The sequence below is a fragment of the Paramormyrops kingsleyae genome, chromosome 5 (assembly GCF_048594095.1).
Source record: "Paramormyrops kingsleyae isolate MSU_618 chromosome 5, PKINGS_0.4, whole genome shotgun sequence".
NCBI classification, from domain to species: domain Eukaryota; kingdom Metazoa; phylum Chordata; class Actinopteri; order Osteoglossiformes; family Mormyridae; genus Paramormyrops; species Paramormyrops kingsleyae.
The window spans coordinates 29,393,517-29,418,529 of NC_132801.1; the positions used below are offsets into that span (position 1 = coordinate 29,393,517).

At 41.9% G+C, this 25,013-nt stretch overlaps 1 protein-coding gene across 3 annotated transcripts in view; it reads right to left on the bottom strand.

Annotated features, from left to right (window-relative positions):
• ubn1 (ubinuclein 1) overlaps positions 1-11,489 on the bottom strand; it is a 16,016-nt gene extending 4,527 nt beyond the window's left edge. For 2 of the 3 annotated variants that reach the window (XM_023838927.2, XM_023838925.2), the window contains exons 1-10: positions 10,494-11,489; positions 10,175-10,264; positions 9,994-10,089; positions 9,731-9,874; positions 9,521-9,606; positions 8,241-8,658; positions 7,517-7,587; positions 7,290-7,419; positions 3,932-4,050; positions 3,736-3,855 (exon numbers count right to left, since the gene is read on the bottom strand). In XM_023838927.2, the coding sequence (XP_023694695.1) occupies positions 3,736-3,855; positions 3,932-4,050; positions 7,290-7,419; positions 7,517-7,587; positions 8,241-8,658; positions 9,521-9,606; positions 9,731-9,874; positions 9,994-10,089; positions 10,175-10,264; positions 10,494-10,709 (1,490 nt within the window). In that variant the 5' untranslated portion in view covers positions 10,710-11,489. The remainder of the gene's footprint in view (positions 1-3,735; positions 3,856-3,931; positions 4,051-7,289; positions 7,420-7,516; positions 7,588-8,240; positions 8,659-9,520; positions 9,607-9,730; positions 9,875-9,993; positions 10,090-10,174; positions 10,265-10,493) is intronic. The other variant, XM_023838926.2, reaches the window with a different exon arrangement.
• Between the last annotated feature and the right edge of the window lie 13,524 nt (positions 11,490-25,013).

Below are 25,013 nucleotides of genomic sequence, written 5' to 3' on the forward strand. Positions count from 1 at the left end.
CTCGTACCACATTATTACTACTACTACTACTACTACTACTACTACTACTACTACTTCAGCAAGTATTATCTCCATATTAATGAAAAGCAAAATGTAATTTACAATTAATTTGCGATTTACGTAACTGGTCAGACTGAATATGTTGTCCTCCTGTAACCAGCTGTAACAGAGCCGCTCATGTTCCTCAAAAAGTGAGCAGCAAACACAACCAGAATGCACATTTATTCACTAGACGATATTCAAATTACATTTTGCTAGTCCTCACTGTTCTGCAACCAGGCACTATTCATTTCTAAATACTTTTTCATCAAAGCTCTATTCTGCCAGGTTCTCGAATCTCAGCAGAGTAATCTTTACTCTAGGAAACATGACATTCGAGCTTTCCTCGCAGAGTAAAACTGCTGTAAGCAGAATCTTACACCCTACCAGACACGATGGAGCGCCTTATGTATTCCCATGGATTTTGGGGGGGGGGGGGGGGGAGGGTAGTACGACAAACATTAACTGGCAGAACTGCCCTGCAGCAAAAAAATACTAAATGTTAAAGAGAAAGAGGGTGTCAAGAACAATGAATGGGAATATCTGGGCAGAGCTGGGAATAACCATCTGTGTGTCTGGGAGGGTAAAGTCTGAGGGGACGGGAGGAACCGAACCTCAGGGGACAACGGGATGTGAAAAGAACAGAAAAGGAGAATACAAAACAGAGACAGAGAAAGAGAGAGGGAGGGAGAGAGACAGAGACAGACAGAGAGAGAGGTTTGGCTAGTGAATTTTTCCTACATGAGCAGCACCCAAGCCAGAAACGCTTGCAATAAAAAAAAAAAAACGATTGTCCAACCAGACACGGTTATGTGTGTTTAAATGTTAAATTACACATCCATACCCGTCCTGGATTATAAATCCCCCAGTGGCAGCTTTTTTTGTCAAATTCTTTTGTATTGTGATGATCCAGGCTCAAGACTAACGGCAAATTTCACTCACACCCCCCCTCAGTGCTGTGAAAAAGCACTTAATTCACCTGTTTTCAGTAATCATGTTTACGTAAGTGTGGTAACATCAGTCAATCCTTGGAAAGACACTTCATGTTCAACCAACCAGAACACAAGCAGAGATACACTTTGTTCCGACTTGGCTGAATTTTCTGAGATCAAATCTGATCTGCGCTATGGGGGACACGACAGAACAAAGACGCTTTCGATTTCCATCACCCCTTTTCTGTGGGTATGCAGGGAGAGAGCTTAGGCAGACCAAAAAAAAAAACAAACCCAAAATGAAAAAAATCTTTGACAGTCAACAGGATGCCATGCAGATGGGCTTTGCCGTGAAGCAAAAGTTTTAAAAGTTTCTTTAATAAGTAACACTCTCCCCCCATTCCCCAGTCTGTTCAGCCTCCATAAAAAGCTGGACTCTTGACGGTGCCGAAGCGGTTACATAAGCAGCGGCAGACACATGCCCTTCCCTCAAACCGCCACATTAGCTCCCTCACAAACACATGCCTTTCCCATCAAACCGCCACATTAGCTCCCTCACAGACAGACACATGCCCTTCCCTCAAACCGCCACATTAGCTCCCTCACAGACAAACACATGCCCTTCCCATCAAACCGCCACATTAGCTCCCTCACAGACAGACACATGCCCTTCCTTCAAACCGCCACATTAGCTCCCTCACAGACACATGCCCTTCCCTCAAACAGCCACATTAGCTCCCTCACAGACAAACACATGCCCTTCCCTCAAACCGCCACATTAGCTCCCTCACAAACACATGCCCTTCCCATCAAACCGCCACATTAGCTCCTTCACAGACAGACACATGCCCTTCCTTCAAACCGCCACATTAGCTCCCTCACAGACAAACACATGCCCTTCCCATCAAACCGCCACATTAGCTCCCTCACAGACAGACACATGCCCTTCCTTCAAACCGCCATATTAGCTCCCTCACAGACAGACACATGCCCTTCCCTCAAACCGCCACATTAGCTCCCTCACAGACAGACACATGCCCTTCCCTCAAACCGCCACATTAGCTCCCTCACAGACAAACACATGCCCTTCCCATTAAACCGCCACATTAGCTCCCTCACAAACACATGCCCTTCCTTCAAACCGCCACATTCGCTCCCTCAGAGACAGACACATGCCCTTCCTTCAAACCGCCACATTAGGTCCCTCACAGACAAACACATGCCCTTCCCTCAAACTGCCACATTAGCTCTCTCACAAACACATGCCCTTCCCATCAAACCGCCACATTAGCTCCATCACAGACAAACACATGCCCTTTCCTCAAACCGCCACATTAGCTCCCTCACAGACACATGCCCTTCCCTCAAACAGCCACATTAGCTCCCTCACAGACAGACACATGCCCTTCCTTCAAACCGCCACATTAGCTCCCTCACAGACACATGCCCTTCCCTCAAACAGCCACATTAGCTCCCTCACAGACAAACACATGCCCTTCCCTCAAACCGCCACATTAGCTCCCTCACAAACACATGCCCTTCCCATCAAACCGCCACATTAGCTCCCTCACAAACACATGCCCTTCCCATCAAACCGCCACATTATCTCCTTCACAGACAAACACATGCCCTTTCCTCAAACCGCCACATTAGCTCCTTCACAGACAGACACATGCCCTTCCTTCAAACCGCCACATTAGCTCCCTCACAGACAAACACATGCCCTTTCCTCAAACCGCCACATTAGCTCCCTCACAGACACATGCCCTTCCCTCAAACCGCCACATTAGCTCCCTCACTGACAGACACATGCCCTTCCCATCAAACCGCCACATTAGCTCCCTCACTGACAGACACACAAGGGCACTCCCTCTTCCCACATGCCTCTTCCTGCCATATCGTCCTGTCCAGGTTGTACCCCAGCCACATGTCCTATACTGCCTGCGATAGCTATGCTCGAGACCAGGGTGAATCGCTTGGAAGATGGATGGATGGATGGATTTACCCATATTAGAGGGGTCACGATTACTTGATTACTAAAAATCGATTAAAATTTTCCTTCTCGATTACCTAGGGTGAACGGAGACGGCACATTGAGGCAAAGAGTGAAAGTATAATTTGTGTTGAAACAACTCATACTAAAAGTAAATTCAAATGCAATAGACTGTCGATATTGCAAACGAGAACTTAAATGTCACCACAGTACTGGTGCAATGAAAAAACATCTTAAAATAAGATATTCAGGTTCGAAGGACTCTGTGCCATTGAGTCTCGCGGAGTAGCCTAGCCTGTCTTTGACGCCACTTTGACTTAAACCATTTAGCTTAATCTACCTTCTACGATTCCTGTATCAAAATGATCGCTGCTAAAACGAAGATCAGCCCCGTTGCTTAGCCACGTCGTTTTACATAATACGGTAATAATAACCATATAATATTATTTTTGTGAACATTGCAATATTTGTAGTTTTTGCCATAGTTAGGAGGTGAAAATGAACTATATAGCTCAACATACTTATCAACCAACAGAGTCTGTCCTGCCTAGTGCCAACTGCAAATTTTATGATATTATATTAAAAATGATTATTCAATAAATTTTCAGATTAAATTAGAATTTAGTGATCAGTGGTCATTGTCAACATGATTACTCAATTATTGGTCTAATCATAATGATAGCCCAAAGGCTAGACACAATAAAGCTAAAGATTTGTCCCATCTTAAGCAGAAAACAGCATGTTCCAAAGCATACATGACCTTAAAATCACCTGATTTCTTCATTCCACTGAAACTTTTTCCTGGGTCCCATTACCCTTTTCCCAGTCTTCTCCTCATCCTCATCTTCATCTGAAACCACCTTTTCTTTCTCCTTTCCTTCCTCCAGCATCCTGCAGAATAAAAGTGTTTGCAGCCTTCAACTTAAAACCTCGGCACTAAAACTCAGAGAAACAGATCTACACGTACTTGGCAAACTTGGCTTGCGTGTGAGCTTGACACTCCTCCTGGTACTTAGCGATCTGCTCGGGCATCGATCGACCAATAGCCTCCTTCAGCTTCTGAAGTGGTTCTTTGAGACGGCCGTCCTAGGAAGGGGGAAGGGGTTGTCATGGAGACAGCGTCACAGATATCCATCTAGCATTTGAGTGATTGAGTCGGTTGCCTTGTGGTAATTAAACGCCTGACAGTAAAGTCTAATGAAAATGGTCTCCGCTGAGAGAGCTTTTAAGCATCAGGATAATAAGGGCTGTTGATAACATCATCACTTCACCTAGACTTCAAAGTACTTAGAGATCTTATTGTTATTAACATATTCAGATTGTGACCTTTTAAGTGGCCCATTATACATAATGAGATATAAACCAAGCCCTTCAGTTTTCCATCTTTTTGCATTAGCGCTTCTTTAAACTATGCATCTTGGATATTTCTCGTGTAAGTCCAGATTCTCAGAAGTTTATTTCATGGAAATCGAGACTAACCTGTACTATCATTTATTAGTGATTGAATATAAAATATTAAGTCATAATATTGGGAGGACAGCGAAGCCAGCAGCCTCTAATGATCTAATGTAAATGTATAACTCGAGGGGCCCCTGGTGGTGCCCCCCGCCTGCAGCTTCTGGCCCCCTGGTTTTACTGACCACCATGGGATCCATGACACTGGGTTGAGCGGCATTTAAACGAATACGTGGGATAATAGGATGGGATGTAGCATGGAAGGTGCTACTCATTTAAAACAGGCTCAGGAAGCCAAAGCCTGCAATCTGAGTAGTTAAGGATTAACCAACCCAGCCTTGAGAACCACCATAAGGTACACTGCTAGATTACCCATTCACACAGAATATGCTGACATTCAAGGGGTGTGAGGGGACACAACTCATTTACAACAAGTCATACTTTGTCACATAAAGCTTAATAATTAACAAAATAAAGTGGAAATTAAACGCTGTTGGAATGACAGCAATGTACTCCCCGGACCGCCCCCCCCCCCCATCTAATCCCTACTCCCCCCACATCCCCAACCTCTACCTGTAGCCTCCCTACACTAGGTTTGCATGACATCTGGTTTTTCACATCATCATACTCTTCATGCAGTATACCACGGTTTAAGGTGTTTTGGTGGGATGTCCAAAATGTAATATTTTGTAACTATTATAGTATTTTGGAGTCTTGGTGGGTGGCTGGGGGAGTCCCACAATAAATATCAGGAGAAATATTGTGGCAAAGCAAAAATATCACCATAATACTTACCAAACCTACCCTAAAACACTCTTCCTACCTCTCCAAAAATTATAATTAAAAGCCAACTATGTATGAGTTGTAATCAGGCATTTACTAGGACTTGGGCTATGTGACAAGATTATCATGGCGGGATTTCAATTTTGCAGCAGTATGAGTCAGTTTGTCTGCAGTACGTTATGCTGACCACTGACTGGCTGCTACCCATACATTTCACCAAACTGTGATGGGGGGGGGGGGGGGCGGAAAAAAAAAGTTATAAAACTTTTTTTTGGCATATTCAGAAAATCATCTGATGATCTGATGCACCAGCTTTCAGAATCTGTTTTTTTTGTTCAGCTTCGTCCTTGGGTTGGGTTTACTTTAGTTTTTTATGCAAGGTCATTTTTATGTGCAAATGGCTTTTTGTGCTTGTTAGGTCCTCTGCTCACTTGAAAGAGCAACTGTTCCAGTCTGAAGTTTGCAACAAGCGGTAAGCCAAATGGCTTATTATAATCATTATCATTAACAGGTCTCTGTGCTTTGCTAAGCTATGTAACTAGGCTGGCTAATGTTACTCTTCTGAATGCAGCATTTTGCATTATAATACGTCTTGCCAGGCTGCAGCTTCAGTGAATTATGATATGTAATTTATAAGTATTATAATTTTACATTTATAATTTTTTTGGTTGGGGTCAGGTGCAGGTTTTAGATTTGCTAGTACTACTCAGGCTGGGTCGGGTTCGGTCTCAAGGTCTCAGGCTTTAACTGCAGGCCCATACAGGACTCTAGTTTGCAGACTCCCTTTCTGCCCTCTGATCTACTACTGTCTCAAAGTATAATCAGTTCCAGGGCGTAGCTTAAATATTCTCCAAAGCTTGAAAAAGATCTGTCTAATAGTTTTTGAGTTATTGCCCTAACAAGAAATGTCTCCCCAACAGCGGACTGGTCCAAAAAAAAAAAATTATATTACATACGAGTTCCATTTGCCCTTGGAACTCGTATTCCCAGTCGGATTCCGGAGTTTTGAAGCCAGAAGTGACGACATGCGCTCCCGTTTCTCGGAGATCCGAGAAATATCTCAGAGCAGCACAGAGGATCCCCGAGTTCAGAATCCAAGATGGCTGCGCCCTTTTATCAACAGAAGGGAAAGTTGTAGTTTTATACTGTTTAAGCACTACTTCTCATTTGTGGCTCATTAAATTGGTCGTACACGCTATACCGTCCAACTTATCTGTGGATGTGTTGCTACGGAGTTATATACGTAAAGCACCGCACGTAATGTGTTATCAACTGATATTGCTAACAATGGCAATTAACCGGGCTAGAATTGGATTTCATGATTAGTTGGATTATTTGTCGGATTTACGGTAGTTCGTGCTAATTGTAAGCGAACGAAGATAAACACCATTTAAACTGAGGTACCTTAAGTCCGACAAGTTGTCCGGCTAAGCAAAAAATCTTGCTTTTTGATATGGGTCCATGGTATTGCACTTCTGTGGCAGAGGGAATGCATCCGACTCATGTTCAAGATGTTCATTAAACATGTTAAGTGCATATATATTCCCTTTTTTCTTGAGTCTGTTTGCTCATGCAAAATTAAATGTGATTAATATAGATTAAATGAATGATATTTAATTGTGATTAATCCACAGCAACCCTGTGATTAATCTGATTAAAAATTTTAATCGTTTGACAGCACTAATTATATACACACACACATATATATACACACACACTTATTTATTTATTTATTTATTTATATTTTAGTGCTGTCAAACGATAAAATTTTTTATATATATCCCATCAGGGGAATGCAATAAAACTCCTTCAGCCATGTTTTATAGTTAGTGCTACTAAATCTACATAAATTTGAATAAGATAAGGCATAAAATGCACTGTGAAATTCTCCTCCCAGTGGGAGATCTTACGCAATGCCACCACCTCCCTTGGCAACTACGGGCTATATTGTTGTAGTACATGACCATCATTCGGTACAGCATTCCCTATACTTCATAACCTGCCTCTCAGAGACCCCACCAGCATCAGCGAGTCCGGCCCACCCCCCAGGGCAGGGAGGAATGTGGAGACCACTGGGCTGGTCATACCTGCTCGTGCAGATGCAGTTTCTTGGCCCTTTTGAGGAGTGTGTCCTTGCTGCACGGCAGGAAAGAGGCCAGGTAGACGTAAATTCCCGAGCGAACTGGACTGCTGAGCTCCCGGGACTGAATCTCAATGCTGGTGGCCAAAAACAAGGCAGATTTAAATCACATCAGATACCCTCATTCAGTACTCAACGGTCAAACAAATCAATTAAGGGCTTTGAAACACTTACTCAAGCAGCATGCTGTTTACGTCTTGAGTGAAAAACTTTTGCTTCCCTTCTCCTTCTGAGCCTTTGGCAGCCTGCAGGGTCATAAAGACAGTCAGTTGGCTTTTAACTTCCCATAAAGGGAGCCTTCAGTGCAGAGGATGGACAGAACAGATGCTGCATCAGGTCAGAGAGAGCGGGTGTTCAAATGGAGTGGAGGCTCAAGCAAGAAGCCTGGAAGACTAACCTGCTGTGCTGGATTAAAGTCTAATTAAAACGCTATTAAATTTATATGAATGTAGGGGACTAACGTTTAATATGGCAATTTATGGGGGATAAAAGATTCTGAAACACTCAATGATAAAAATTGTGGACAAAGAACTGCTCCCTTAAATTCACTGCCTCCACTGGAAAGAAGGTGCACTAAACAAGCAATTTCTCTTTGAAAATGTAAAAGGTCTGTTATGCAATTTAAGGGCATCACATCCATCTTCCAAACAGTGGGAGGAAACCAGAGAAGCTAGAGGAAATATGTGCAACCCAGGGAGACAGCATGCAAAATGCCCAATGGCTTCTAGATAGAAAATATAAAAGTACAAGTTTGTCTTGCTTTTTGAGGAAGTAACAGTACGTTAAGTTCCGAGAAGAACAGTTAAGTGCATTGAGGTATACAGACTTGATGCTACCTCAGGAAACTCAAGTTCAAAGCGAGGCCCAACTTTTAGATCAATAGTGACATAGAGAGCACCTGAGTCAGATCTCTGATTCTCTTCTCCAGTGCTGGGTGGAGCCCCTCGGGGAAGGGGGGGGGCTGCTTCAGTGGCTGGCCCACAGCCATAGGATCGCTGTTCTCATCCAGCCCGGGGGGGCTCGGTTCTGGGGACTCATACAGCAGTTTGTCCAGATCGATGTCAAAGTCGATGGTGCTGGCGGCCTGCAGGAGGTCACTCTCGTTGGTCGAGCCGATGAGGGAGAGCAGGGGGTCGGTGACGTTGAGGCCCACGTCCACCTCGCGGTTCAGCGGGGCCACGCTAGGGGCCGGCTTGGCTTCTTCTCTTGGCAACGACTCCTTGGCTTTCTCGAATCTCTTCAGCATTTCGCTGACAGCCACAGTGCCAGAATGCTTCTTCTTCTTCCTCTCCTCTGTTGCGTTGAGCGGCACAATTCTTTTCAGAAAGAGAGGCAAGAAAAGCTGACGTGAACCACAACATAGGCTAAGAAATCCCTCATGGCCAAATGGAAGAGAATGCCAGACTGAAATAGCAGCATAACTGAGGATTTACATAAATACATCTTAATAATTTAGCAGATGCTCCTATCCAGAGTGACATACTTTTTTTTTTTTTTGGAGAGTGGAAAGGAGGGTCAGTCACTGCCTGGGGTTAAAGGCCTCGCTCAGGGGCCCAACAGTGACATCACTCTGGGGGTTAAAGGCCTCGCTCAGGGGCCCAACAGTGACATCACTCTGGGGGTTAAAGGCCTCGCTCAGGGGCCCAACACTGAAACCTCTCAGGTGAACCTGGGATTTGAACCAGCGACCGCCTGATCACAACCACAGCATCCTAACCCACTGAGCCAGACGCAGCCCCCGTAAGGTTTGCTGTGTTAGCTGGGTATCAAACTCAGGACAACTGTTTGGAAGGCAGGTATGACGTCAAAATTTGCTTTTTTTGTCTGAAACCTAAAACTCGAATCGATCTCAAACAACAAGAGGTAGCAAAATATAGGAATTGCAGATTTATGGCTGGCTATGTATTGACTGCACAATAAAGACAATGTGTCAAATTTTGTGGGGGGGGGGGGGGGGGGGGAGAGACGAGTGCAAGCTTTCTGAGGGATTCAATAAGCAAATGAGATGGCATCAACCCAAGCCTGAGGCAGGTACTGAAGAAATAATTATGTAATTGGGAAGCCTGAAAATGGGAGGAAATGAGCACCATGCCCGTCGGGGAACATCGATTACCATGATGTGTTTCTGCAAAACACACGTGCCAGATAGGCGGCGCACAGTAAACGAGCTGAACTCACCCAGTCTTAGCCATCTTGCATTTTTTGTGTTGGCCTTCCTTTCTCTTCTTGACTGACTTTACATCCCCCTCTTTTAATTTCTTCCTCTGCAGACAAGTAGACATAACAGGAAAGGCGGCTGTGTTTTGTTTTGATGTTCCATTAAAATAATTCCTAAGATCATAAAATTAATTTCAAAAAAGCTTAGAAACTTTTACAGGAAAACCGTACCTTTGGGGACTTTAGTTTCTTCTTTTCATCATTAATATGGTCATCACCCTCAGATTCTGAAGCTTGTCTGAACTGCAGTGTCCCCGAATTAATATAAAATCCTCCGTACTTTGTTGTAAGCGAGGCTGGAACAAGCTCATCATACTGCAACAAAGACCAGGTTAAAACAGGGTTGTCCTACTAATTTGACAAATATTCAGAATTCAGATATGCACATATCTAGATACACATTGCAATGTATTAAAAACGTAAAAAGGACGTACTGCTTCTGAGTTATCAATGAATGAATCGGTCTCATCATATCCATAGCCCATATCAACCAAGTCTTGCATGCGATCTTTCTTCCGTTTACTTCCACCCTAATAATGAAAGACACTCAGTAACAGAACATTACTGGTCAGAAACATTTTACAGCCTTGGTCACACAGAAAAGTTCAGACTCACATATTTCTCTTCAAACTTCTTCGCCAGGGCTTCGACCTCCTTCTGACTCTCCCCCTCCAAACTCTTACTTGACTCTTTGATCGCATTGCTCTAAAAACAGGTTGACCACTTAAACGTCCCGTTTTACAAATGCACTTGAACAATTATGGTCTTTTAAATCATTTTTCTATAACATCACCGTGCGGCTTAGAAAAGTTTACAGCGATATACAGAAAACCTGTTACCGTGTGGAACATCAAAGCACTTATACAAATATCAAGACCTTAACGGGCAAAGACTGACAGCAGAGGGGTGTCCCAAGACCCGGTGTGACACTTACCTTTTTCTTAACAAGTTCAGGGTAGTAAAACTCTGGACAGCGCCTCTGATCGGGCTCGAAAAGGGCTAGAACCAGCCTTAAGCTGGTCTCCACTTTCCCGTTCTGCAAAGCGGCTGCAACAGCCCCGTCCTCCTTTGCCGGGATCTTTAGTAAACTTGCGGGCAGCGGGACGTTGCTTGAGAGGGTGGTCAGCTGTATTCTCCGTAGCTCAGCCATTAAGCAGATCCTTACTTGTCTTACCTGCTTACACTCACTGGTTGCTGGCTAACGAAAAAATATGAATTAAAAAATAATCCTATATTAGCTGAAAAGCTGGCTCTTTTTGCATGTACCTTGCCAGTTTACATATCGATGCGGGGTTTCAATTAACCGATGCCCTGTAAGCATTTCCCACTTCATCCTATGCTGGATTTCTATAAGGGAAACGCATGACGCTATTTAGCATGCCGCCTAATATGACTTCCTCTCGACCCACATTTGCACTGATGGGGGCATGTGGGAAATTAAGCATTAATTCCCGGACTCCGTTAATTTAGACTCCCAAACAGACCGAACCTGCGATGTCAACGCGGCAGAGCCTTAATTCCCCATGATATGGTGCATGCATCCATGGCCATGCAAACAGCTAGCCTAGCCTGACTGGATTCACTTGAGATCGTCCCTGCAAATATTTCGATGACACCAGGAGCCCGGGAGAGCTGTAAGTTTCACCGAAAGCAATTTGATCGCTACCAAAATAACTGTCTACTTTGCATCAATTCATTTTGCCAGCTGCAAGTAAGTCCAGTGCATCCTCCGTGATCACAAACATTGCTGTTACATTTATGAGTACTACAGTGAATTGCACTGCAACGCCAAGGTACTTTAATCACCTATTATAAAGCTATAAACGGTAGCTATATAATAGCCGTAAACAGTTATTCGTTGCATGTTTTGCGCCTTATTTATCCCCCCATGCAGCTAAAAGCACAGCCTGTCATTTCGTCATCACGCTGCGCCGCGTCGCGCTGGAGTGTGCATGATCCTACATATCTGCCTTTTCCCTTTCTGGGCATTGTCGCCTGGTGGGAAACGCTGTAAATTAAATCCCCCATAAGCTGGTAACAAATGGATATTTGCAATTCTTAAAACATCTGTTTTGGGGGAATTGCACATTATCTTAAATAATAATATAATAATAATAACAGCAACAAGTGCATTTTATTGTGTGCTCCTACAATTACTGATTCTCATTTTCCCCATCAAACTAAAGGTCGTGGGGGGTCGGTGGCTCATGCAATTACATTTTCCCGTCTAGGCTGTTTCCCAGCCTTGATCTGTGCTGCCTTGAATGGACTCTAGGTACCACATTGCCCTGACCAGGGTAAGCAGAAGACAACCAAAACACAACACACAATAAAAAGCAGTGTTACTTTGGTTCTAGAATAAGTTACTGATATCATGTTGGATGGGCAGAAGAACAACACTGTGGTTCCAAAACATATCCTCAGGGGCAGCCCAGTGATTTCATGTCATCGTTAAATTTCAGCCCCAGCTCAACCCAACATCACGTTAAATTTTTTTTGGCACAGTACTATATATATATGTGTGTGTGTGTGTGTGTGAGTGAGTGAGTGTGTATAGATTCTGATATTCTGCAAACATTTCATTTCAGAGCTCTTTTTCTTGTTATTTTCATTGACACTTCTGTTTGAATATCACAGTCATAACCAGTTCAGCACAGGGGTATGGCTACAGGAGTGCAGGGTGTGGGCAGGACCCACCCAAACGGATACTCAGCCCACCCAAACAGACCAAATCTAACCAATCAGTTATTAAATGAAACTGCTAAAAAAATAAATGAATAACACTGGTCTACAGTGATTTTGGTCTGAATGGTTTTATATTAAGTTTGTGGTGCTGATTAAGAATATGACTTCGGTTTTGCCAGATTGGCTCTAGTTTCTGAGATATTTAATAGTTAATTAACGCAACACGTTTGAAAATCATTCAGAATTGCAAGAATATTTTTATTTTAGTTATAGCTAGTAAGTAAACAGTCTAACATCATGCAAAAAAGAAATTTAGAATATTTAACAGTGACAGGAAAAAGTTATGTATGATTTGATTAAATAATACAATATTAATTAGTTATTAATTGTTATTAATGCCAATGCTTAAAAAAAAGTACTGTGGCTGGTTGAAAAAGACGACTAATGTCTACGAAGCGCGATGCGACCTTTGTAAAAAAATCATCAAACTGGCAACAATGGGCTCTAAAGCCACCGACTCACATATCAGGGGAGAGAAGCACAAGCGTTTTGTCGAAAGTTGGACAACAACTGTCCCCATTCAGTTGTTTGCCAGTCCTGCAAGTACAACCTCTACAGATAGGCCTACACCCGCTTTGGCAGTGTCTCCAGATCCCCCGACAAGCAATGCCTTCATACATTCTCCTCAACCGACACACTGAAAGCAGAAGTGCTATGGGCTTTGCAAACAGTTAGCCGGCATCACTCCTATACGTCCAATGAAGACATTCACACTGTGGTGAGCAGTTTGCTGGGACACAGTTAGTAATTGTAGGAAGTTGTGGCCTACATACCCTTTACAAGACTGGTTTTGAAGTGTGGATGGTGGAGAAAGTGCTCAAAGCACTACATTTTCTTTTCCACTCTGCACTAGCTAGAAGAGAGGACTTCACAGCTGCAACATCATCCTCAAGATTCCCTGTACCTTTCTGTGGCCATCGTTGGCTCGAAAATTTGCCAGCTGTTGAACGAACATTGGAAGTCTGGCCCTCTATTGTGAAATATGTGGACTTGGTGACGTCAAAAAGGTGAAAAACCCAGGGACGTCTTCTTTGGACTGCATTTGTGAAGCCCGAATGGATCCCCTTCTTCTGGCCAAACTACATTTTTTCATGGCCCTATCACAAACATTTCAACCATTTCAGGCTAAATATCAGACAGGTGTTCCCATGATGCCCTTCCTTTGGAAGAACTTGGCAGATTTGATTTGGGTAAATATTCACCACCACAGTAACAACAGAAGTAAATGAACATGCAAACATGCACATGTGAACTTTACTCTAATTCTATTTTCAGACTCTCCTTCAATGCTTCATCATTCATTTCATTACCTAAGACACTGTTAAAGAGTCAAAAGCTATTGCATTTGTTATCACACACAAGTCGCATAGGGAGAATGCATTATTTTCATGGATGTCCATTATCTCAAAAACTAGAACCAACTCAGCAAAAGTAACGTGATTTTGAATTCAGCACCCTCAAAATACCCTTGACACCTGAAAAAAAATTTTTTTGTAGACCTGTGTAATTTTTCTTTTTACCTCTGCCCCCAAGCACTGGTGTCCAGTCAGTACATGTACAGGGTTGTACACACAACTGTACACCTTATGTCTGCCTGCAGAACTTTGATATGCACTGTGATTCACGTCCCCATTACACGAGAATCACTGTCGATATGGGGAGGGGAGACCAGCTCACAGGAATCTTATGGACATGATGGAAGATGGAATTTAATGCTGTTGTCAGCCAACTTTCAACACAGGATTTAGCCCATTTATTTCACCGCTAGTGGGAATTTCATCATCAAGTCACCTGATTCGCAACTTCAGATGAGCATCTAGACCAGGGCTATTCAACTCACGGTCCTCAAGGGTACTATGAGTTTAAGAAAATATTTGGCCTGCAATGCAGACAGTGATTTCTAATACTCACAACTGCATCTGTCCATCTAAATAAGGCTTATAGTCATTGCCGAAGGAGACCATTGGTTTCCCGACAAAAAATTGTGTCATTATTACCACTGTCATGATTGACAAGGTAACCTGAAGATTGGAGATGTCGGCGTGGTATATTACAAGGACGACCACCCTACCTCATTCTACCTATATCCCAGTTGTAGTTAGCAGATACACATATTCCCAAAATGTTGAAATTGTTCTTAATTGGAGCAAAACTGATTGATATAGAAGATAAATGTACCCATGGTAAAAACAAACAAAAAAAACTTGTATTTGTATTTGTTCATAAACACTGGACACATTACATAGAGCAAATTATTCTCATTATTCTCAACTTTAGCTATCATTTTGCAGCAAGGGGTGGCAGAAGTCCTGATGATCATTTGTTGAGCAGATTGCTGATGGTAAGTGGGACTAAATTGTATTTCAGACTGGAGAATGCCAGTTTGTTACCCCTGATATTGGAGGAAGATTTACCTTTATCTGAGTTAAATTGCACATAACAATATCGGGAGATGGTGTATTTTCAAAGGGGGTCATTTTTGTTGTTGTTTTTTCTAAGAGGAGAGGTGTCATCCTCGTTCATCCCACGATTACTCAATCCCTGCCACAGTGGATACATTCAGCAAATGATTCCTTTTTTCCCCAAAATTGATATGCAGGAGACCATGATATAATGTTTATGACTAATCACATTTGAGTGCTTTCAGCAGGTGCAGTTCTCATTTATAAATGCATTTATAAGTTGAGAAGTGCCCACAACCTCAAAGAATAATAGATACGCATCAAAACAGTAACACTGAAAAGGTCTCTACATGCTGTGACAAATTTTCGGATCTGGTTGTCTTGGGAACACACTTTCTATTTTGATATTTTGCACAGTGAGGTGTTCTGCATTTTTAGCTGAAACGAGCAGCAATTTTACACTATATAAATGGAAATTTCAGTACATTAAAAAAAATTATCTGTGATTGCCCAAACATCTCCATATCAGTTCTATGCACTTTGTGGTTCTGTAGTAATGGTGTAGTAAACATGCAGAACAGCGTTTTGGCAATAGTGTTGTGCACTCATATCTAAAAATGCATCTGTGAACCCAGCCCCCTTTTGCAGACAGTAACATAGATGTCTAAACATTTGGATTCATCCCCTTAAGTGTGTGATGCTGTTGCATTTCTCAAGCTCTACATGTCAGGCAAACAGGCATAATGCTGTTTTATTCCTCTGGAAAGTAGCAAATAATTAAATAGTCATTCTTCTTAACAGTAGGGTTTTAGTCCAATAACACAGTGCCAATTTCAGTAGGGCAGTGCTAACATAAACATAACATAAACATTCCAATTAATTCTTTAAAGTTATTTTGGAGATTTTCTTTGGCAAATGAATGCCTTCTCCCAGGTTACAGCAAACATGGTCCTTCTCTGAGAACTTTCTAGAAGACTGTCAATGACACACAATTTATATTTCCACAACTTAATCAAAGTTAATTTTACTTAAGTGGTTTCTGCAATGGTTTCTTGAAATATTAAAAATCTGATGGATTAACTTTAGCACTGTGTGTGAATTAATGATTTATAATTTCTTAATGAATGTTTGCAGAGCACATTTTAATGGATGACTCAGAGGCCAGCACTGTTGCCTTGACACTTCCTGTCACACTTCAGGAGCAGGCGAGTGGAGCCGAACTTACGGGTAAACGGGGTTTATTTAGGGCAGAATGGCGACGAACACCAAACATTACAACAATACCATGACAGATCTGGGAAAACTAACTCAGACGCGGACTAAATACACAGGACAAGCCAAGAGGAACAGGAAACAGTTGATGACAATCGGGAATTGACACGAGGTAACGAGGGGGGCATGACACACACGAGGATCGTACGAGCCGGGCGTAACACTTTCAAGGTTGCGGATTTTTAGCCCACCCCTGCTTGCAAATTCTCATTGTCTTCCCTGGGTTTCCTCACACATTACCAAAATTTACAGCCCTATTATAACGATCTAATGCGCATCTTCTGAAGTGTATTCCCAAGTTCTTTTAGGGTGTAGGCAAATCCACTTTTGCTTGTTTAACTGTGGAAAAAGGCTATAATTTCTCCTGGGTGTGTTTGGGGTGTAACATGCTATAAAGCAGGGGTGGGCAATCTTATCAAGAGGGTCCGCACTGCATTCTGCAGAAAAGGGCAGAGCGAGATGTGGGCGGAGTGAGATGTGGGCGGAGTGAGGTGTCACGCAATTACCAAATAAGGATACAAGATGTAAAGATGGAGGATGACACAGTGTGATTCTGTTGCTTAGACGTGTCACGGTAATGAAGAGCTGAAGGATCTTAGTGTTTACTAGTCTAAGTAACAGAATGTCTACAAACACTGTGCATGCCTTTATGGCTTTTCAAGCAGAACACATTGGTATAGAAACACATTAATGTTAGTTTTGCGATTCACTGTTACAAGATTAGGAAAACATACACAACTTAAATTAACCATAACCGTAACACTAACCCAAACCCTAATCCCCTGATTACCATTAGCATCATTGCACCCATATATGGTAGCTTAGTGACATCTCGCTCCGCCTCCATCTCACTCAAGGTGTACTTGATCTTATCCGCAAAGGGCCGGTATGTATGCAGGTCTTTGGGGTAACCTTTAGGTCAGCGGTTCAAACCCAGGTGTGAGGACTCTTCATCCAATCAGTCATTTAATTAGTAATATAATTATGGAGTTGCACTAAAAACCTGCATACACAACGGCCCTTTCCGTATAAGATTGCTTACCCCTGCCATAAACCTATCAGTGTCATCTCTTATTTCCTTCAAAGGTCAGGTGCACATGCGCCTTGTCAGATTGCTATTATAATAGTGAAAAAATAAGACGGAGATATCAAGCCCAAAAATAATAATAATAATAATAATAATTATAATAATAGTAGTAGTCCCCCAGTATCTATGGGCGATATATCCCAAGACCTACTGCGGAAAAAAGTCAAAACTGCGAACCGTCCGCGGATCTGATGTACAACGTGATTTTCATGTACATACTTATGGTACAGTATAATTAATGAATTATAGACCGTCATTAATCACATTAAATGCAAGTACATTGTACATTATTACACAGTACTGTATTATCTCGAATGAGGGTTTCTGACATTTTAGCCTAATTCTCATCGATTTAGCAATGGAAAAATATCAAGTAAATATGATGGAGTAATGAAATGATGGAGCAATGAAAATGACACTTTTTATACACCCCTCAAAGGAAGAAGTAACAAGGAAAAAACATAGACTACTGTTACATATTTTACAATGAAAATATTGTGTTGTGTACCTGTGCAAAACTTGTAATGAGAAAAAAAAAATAATTTGTTAAAAATTACCTTATGAGTAGGTATTCATCGGCTTAGTGCCTGGACTTGCTTGGCAGGAGTCTGAAACTGTGTTCCCCAATGTTCCCCACGATGCAATAAAAACCTGTTATTTTGACATTGTGGAGACCATTTTTCAGGTCCCCACAAAGATCTGCGAATGCAATCAAAAAACTAAAAAATGCCAGAAGTCTCGTATTTTGTTTGGTTACTTATAAGTAATAAGGTTAGCGCTGGGTAGGGGTTAAGTTCGTCATGTAGGGATTAGAGTTTTCTCCATAGAAATGAATGGAGAGTCCCCACAAAGATATAATTACGAACCTGTGTGTGTGTGCCCTTTGATAGACTGGTGTTGCATTCAAACTGTACCACTGCCTTGTGCTCTGTGCTGCTTGGGATACGCTCCAGGACCCCTCATGACCCTGACCACGATGAACCATTAGTAGGCAGGTGGACTAAAACACTTAAAACAAAATAGCTGTACTTATTGACATTTTGCCAGCCTGTAATGGGGCTGATAACAAAAACGCAAGTTCATCAGTGGCAGTTGTAAAAATGTGTGGTTTCTGACTGGATAAATGGATCCATTAGTGCTTTTATAAGGTTCTCATTTAATTTGTTAACGTGCATTTTGCTTTGATGTGCTGAAGTCACATTCAGAGCAACTTTAATGCAATTCAGTCAGAGGGAATGACGTCAGTCACCGCTGAGCTCGATGATGTTTCCCCGCACGTCTCTTCAGATTATTACCAGCCTTCGCATCTCGTGTCTTGACTCCCAAGGCAGCGCATGGATTTATAAAGAAAACGAATGCACTGTTGGATTTGGAAAAGCGGAATAAGAAAATACAATCATGCTGATAAATTGTTGATGTGAAGCACTAAGAAATGCAACGTTTGCCGAATCACTTATGCATGATGGCACTTTGCATTGCCTGGAGCTATAATAAACGTTATTTGAACATCATGAAAAGTTAATTATTTATGTTGTCATTAAATTGTAATGAGATCAGATTTAACCAAAAGGACATAAATATACCCACCGTCTTGCCATAGGTTATGCCCTAGAGAAGGTGCTTTGTTATTGGTTAACTTTTGCCCAAACAAATGTATTAACTGAGTGAGTCATCATCTACCAGATAACTGATTAGGAAGATGGATGGGTTGATGGATGGGTGGATGAATAAAAGAACAAAATATTTGAGTGGCCAATGAAAAGAAATGGTTTGCAATTATTTCCTGGAGAGATGTTATGTAATTTCAGTTTGTTTATGAAGGGTGGAGCATAAACTGCAGGAGGTTGATGCAAATACTGTATGAAAATGACCTTAGCAGAGTGACTGAGTGAAATGTGCTGGGTTTGATAGGTCTCCACACAGGCATGGGTCATGCATGCTAAATGCTATATGCTATGTGCGATTTCTGATGAGCATGGCTTTGCTGGCACTAAATGTGTTTAATGTCACACTGGCATAGAATTCAAAGGACAGGACAGGCTGACAGTCTGGGACATAACTGGGGTGACGTCTGAGTCAGCGATGAAACAGTGGAGAAGAGGACTCATATTTGGAGTGGAAGAGATTTAGACATAAGTAAAGGCAGGCAAAACACAGACAGGCAATACAATGACCAGACTGGGGAAACAAACTGAAACGCGGACGAAATACAGAGGAGTAATGACAACAACCAGAAACAGCTGATCACATGGGAATTCCACATGGGGTTAACGAGGGGGCGTGGCGCACGGAAGGAGCAGACAATCGGGTCAGGATACATTTATTTTCTTACTTTACAAATTACTGTTTTGATAAATGTGCTCAGATGTATTTAGTACAGTATGTGCCCTTCTTGTTTTATCCGGTTCATTTTGTGTTTAAATGCTAAAAAAACATATTTAGGTGTAATCTTTTCCATTATTTCTTATGGGGAAAATTTGATCACAACTCGAACTTTTTAGGATTCGATCAGGAGTTCTGAATGGATTAAATTCGAGTTCTGAGGTACCACTGTGTGTGTGTGTGTGTATATATATATATATATTAGGGATGCAACGATACTCGGTAAAATACCGGACCGTTCGGTATGCGCTTGTGTACCGCGGTATTTCGGTTTTGCACTTCCTTTTCAAAATGGCGCTTATCAGGCTACTGTTAAGCAGTAAGCGCCAATGACCGAAAGCCCTCCACCGTGAGTTATTGTCCGTCTCTCGGAACTCGGAAATTCCGAGTTGAGTGACATCACGTCCGACAATCTCCTGTTCCAGCTACCCACATCTCGGAACAAACATGGCTGCCTCCATGAACACGCTGCTGTGTGTTGTTGCTTTATTTTAGCAGACTTGGAGTGAGAATTTTTTCTGAGAGACAAACAAGAAACACAAACTAGTCAAACCACACTAAAAGCTTTATAAAATATTTTAGTACATTCATAGCGATATTCTTTTTTCGAGAGGAAAACTACAAACAAACCAAAGACATTAACTAGTCTGGTAAAAAATCTGATATTGCATGCTAGGATACTGTTTACGGTCATGATATGGTATTCTCGACCGCATGCATTTACATTTATAACTATTAATACATAACAAAATAAACATTTTTAAAGATTTATAAAATAGAATTACTGTTGAGTGTGTAAGCCGCCAGTCCGACATCAACGTCATAAAAGAGGCGTCCGACAGGAAGTGACCATTAATGTCCAATCACTGTTGTGGCTCCACCCACTCGCCCTCTCTGGAGCCGAGCTCGCAGCTCGATCTGTACATAGACGCGGAAAAAAGAAAAACAAACAAGCATGGCCAGTACTAGCGGAACAGTTGAGAGGCAGAAGTTTGAAGAAGCACCGGCTTCGTACAAATCTCCAGTATGGAATTTTTTCGGGTTCGCTGTAGAATACAACGACCAGGGAGTCAAAACAGTTAATAGAAATGCCACTGTTTGTAAACATTGCCTAACACGTGTCCCATACGCTAATGAAAACACGAGCAATATGGCTAAGCATCTCAAGCGTAGTCATGCTGATATAACGGTTTCTGAACGGAGGACAGACGAAAAGATAACTGCAGGTAAACAAGTGTCTATCGAAAAAGCTTTTCAATTAACAGACATACCCTGCTACATCCGATAAACATACGAAAATAACCCGTGCAGTGGGAACGTTCATTGCTAAAGATTTGACTTCAAGACTTTTTATTGTCATTGTACAGTTGCCTGGACAACGAAATTAGCTGGCAAGACCACAAAGATGCAAGATAGTGTCAGTACAAGATATAAGAATAATAACCACAGTAAACACAATGTATAGGTACAAGAGACATTGGGGGGTATATGCAAGGGTGTCATAAATATAATAAATAAGGGGGGAGGGCTTTAGTCATAGATACAGTAAGTACATTGGGTAGGTTGGTAATTGCACATTTGCCAAGATATTGCACAGAGCCATAGTCAGTAGCAGCAGTGACATGACTGTATGGAAGAAATCTGCACACACACGTGCACACGCACACACACACACCCACACACACATACATACTTATGGTCACCATAAGTTTAAAAAGATACTGTAGCAGTGAGGGGAGGATTGAAGGAGTGATGTTAGTGATCTGGTGCATTAAGAGTTGCAACCCTTTTCTGTTGTCGAAGATGCGGGGTTTCGCCACTTAATTAAAACGCTCGACCCACGTTATGTTGTGCCCTGCCTTACACATTTCAGCGATGTTATAATTCCCGACCTGTATGACAAAGCGCGCAAAGCCATCGAAAACGTTTTGGCTCAAGCACAGAGCCTCTAGTGGAATATATAGTGTTTAGAGCACTTTAACATTTTTTAAAGTGTTTTTGTCAGGATATATATACACTCACCTAAAGGATTATTAGGAACACCTGTTCAATTTCTCATTAATGCAATTATCTAATCAACCAATCACATGGCAGTTGCTTCAATGCATTTAGGGGTGTGGTCCTGGTCAAGACAATCTCCTGAACTCCAAACTGAATGTCAGAATGGGAAAGAAAGGTGATTTAAGCAATTTTGTGCATGGCATGGTTGTTGGTGCCAGACGGGCCTGTCTGAGTATTTCACAATTTGCTCAGTTACTGGGATTTTCACGCACAACCATTTCTAGGGTTTACAAAGAATGGTGTGCAAAGGGAAAAACATCCAGTATGCAGCAGTCCTGTGGGCGAAAATGCCTTGTTGATGCTAGAGGTCAGAGGAGAATGGGCCGACTGATTCAAGCTGATAGAAGAGCAACTTTGACTGAAATAACCACTCGTTACAACCGAGGTATGCAGCAAAGCATTTGTGAAGCCACAACACGCACAACCTTGAGGCGGATGGGCTACAACAGCAGAAGACCCCACCGGGTACCACTCATCTCCACTACAAATAGGAAAAAGAGGCTACAATTTGCACGAGTTCACCAAAATTGGACAGTTGAAGACTGGAAAAATGTTGCCTGGTCTGATGAGTCTCGATTTCTGTTGAGACATTCAAATGGTAGAGTCAGAATTTGGCGTAAACAGAATGAGAACATGGATCCATCATGCCTTGTTACCACTGTGCAGGCTGCTGGTGGTGGTGTAATGGTGTGGGGGATGTTTTCTTGGCACACTTTAGGCCCCTTAGTGCCAATTGGGCATCGTTTAAATGCTACGGCCTACCTGAGCATTGTTTCTGACCATGTCCATCCCTTTATGACCACCATGTACCCATCCTCTGATGGCTACTTCCAGCAGGATAATGCACCATGTCACAAAGCTCGAATCATTTCAAATTGGTTTCTTGAACATGACAATGAGTTCACTGTACTAAAATGGCCCCCACAGTCACCAGATCTCAACCCAATAGAGCATCTTTGGGATGTGGTGGAACGGGAGCTTCGTGCCCTGGATGTGCATCCCACAAATCTCCATCAACTGCAAGATGCTATCCTATCAATATGGGCCAACATTTCTAAAGAATGCTTTCAGCACCTTGTTGAATCAATGCCACATAGAATTAAGGCAGTTCTGAAGGCGAAAGGGGGTCAAACACCGTATTAGTATGGTGTTCCTAATAATCCTTTAGGTGAGTGTATATATTCTTTCAAATTATATCTGTAGATAGAGCTGATGTAATTGCATCAGCTATGCAAAAGCTAGAAACATATTCACTTATTTAACAAAGGAAATTAACTAAGATGCCAATTCCTACTGAGGAAAAAGTTAGGACACCCTGCGCCCAAATAACTAGTATTTCCCCCTTTAGCTGCAATAACCTAAATGAGACATTTCCTATAACCATCTATCAGTCTCTGACATCGACTGGGAGAAAGTTTTCCCCACTCTTCAACACTGAATTCCTTAAGCTGTGTGATGTTTGAAGGGTGTCCTGCATGCACTTACACTTCAAATCACCCCACAGCATCTCAATAGGATTCAGATCCCGACTTTGACTTGGCCATTCCAGAACTTTTTGATAGATTTACTGGAAAGTTTTGGGTCGTTCTCATTTGCATGGTCCACCCCCACTTCAGCTTCAACATCTGGACAGATGTTTTCACATTGTCCTCAAGCACCCTATGATGAAGAATTCATAGTGGGTTTTATGATGGTGAGCTGGCCAGGTTCTGCTGCAGCAAAGCAGCCCCAAACCATGACATTTCCACTCCCATGCTTCACAGTTGGAATGAGGTTCTTTTGCTCAAAAGTTGTCTTTGGTTTACGGTAAACATGTCCTCTGTTACTGCGCTCAAATAATTCAATTTCAGATTCATCTGTCCAAAGCATGTTGTTTCAAAAGTCCCAGTCTTTGTCTAGGTGGTCTCTGCCAAACTTCAGTGTTCCCCAGAAGTTTTTTTTATAGCAAGGGTTTCCTCCTTGCACAGCTCCCATGAAAATCAAACTTGTGCAGTCTCTGTCTGATGGTAGATGCATGTACCTTGACATCAACTGTGGCAAGAGCTTCCTGTATGACCCGTGATGACATTTTAGGATTTTTGGAGACTTATTTCAGCATCTTGCAGTCGGTTCTTTGCCTGAACTTGCTTGGACAGCCTGTCCTGGCCATGCTGGCAGTTGTTTTAAATGTTCTCCACTTGTAAATTATTTTCGGGACAGCGGAATGGCTGATTCCAAACTCTCTTGAGATATTTTTATATCCTTCCTGAATCTAATTCTAGGAATTTTAAATTGTGATGAATGTGAGGGTGTCCTAACTTTTTCCTCAGTGGAAATTAGGATCTTAGTTAAGTTCTTTTCGTAAATAAGTGAATTTTTTTCTTGTTTTTGCATAGATGATGCAATTTTATCACCGTCATCAACAGATATAATTTGAAAGAAGATTTAATACTGATATGTTGCGATTTCTTAATAAAGAACTAAATATTTAATGGGGTGTCCTAATTTTTTCACATGACTGTATATATACTGTATATCACATTGGAAACTTCCAGTAGTATTGAGTAAAACATTCATTTCAAGTAGTATTAAATTGAAACCCAAATTATAATTCTAAAAGCATATACAAGCATCATTAGGAGTGTTTTTCATTAGTAAGACATTTGTAATAACATAAAACACTAAATATTTGTGTTCAGTTCAGAATCCCTCTTGGAGCCAATTAGTACAGTTGCAATTAATAGCAAAATAGCAAGGACAAAACTGAAAAAATTATGCCACTTAATAAAAACAAAACTGTGCGGAAGATACACTATATGGACAAAAATATTGGGACACCCGTGGTAATTGCAGGAATTAGTCACATAAGTCACACCCATTGTTGACATACAGGTGTGTAATTAAGCACGCAGACATGCAATCTGCAGCATCAAACAATGGCAGCGGATTGGGGGGGTCATGCAGAGAAGGTCGGTCAGCCGAGCACCATCATTGGACGCCATCGGGCACCTTTCCAACAAGTCTGTTCTCCACATTTCTGTCCTGCAAGAGGTGCCCTGGTCAATCGCAAGTGAAGTGATTGTGAAGTGGAAACATCTGGGAGCAAGTTCAGCTATGAAATGACAGCCACTCAGACACACAGAAAGGGACCCAACATTAATACCCAACCTGAACGGCAGTAAATCCCACCAGCAATGTTCTATCATCTAATGGAAAGCCTTCCCAGGAGAGTACAGGCTGTTATAGCAACTAAGGGTGAACCTACTTCATATTAATACCATTTGATTCAGCGTGAGATGTTGGACAGACTGGTGTCTCCAAACTTTTCTTTATATAGTGTGTATGCAAATATGTTACACATTGTTTGTCAATGGAATTTGTCACGAAACCAATAAATTAGCAACATTTTTACAGAATTAAGCAAGTGTCCCTAGACTTTCTGTGAGCACTGTATACATTACTGCTCTCATACTTCTTGTTTATTGTGTATTTCTAAGTATGTACATGTGTGTCTCTATATTCATGG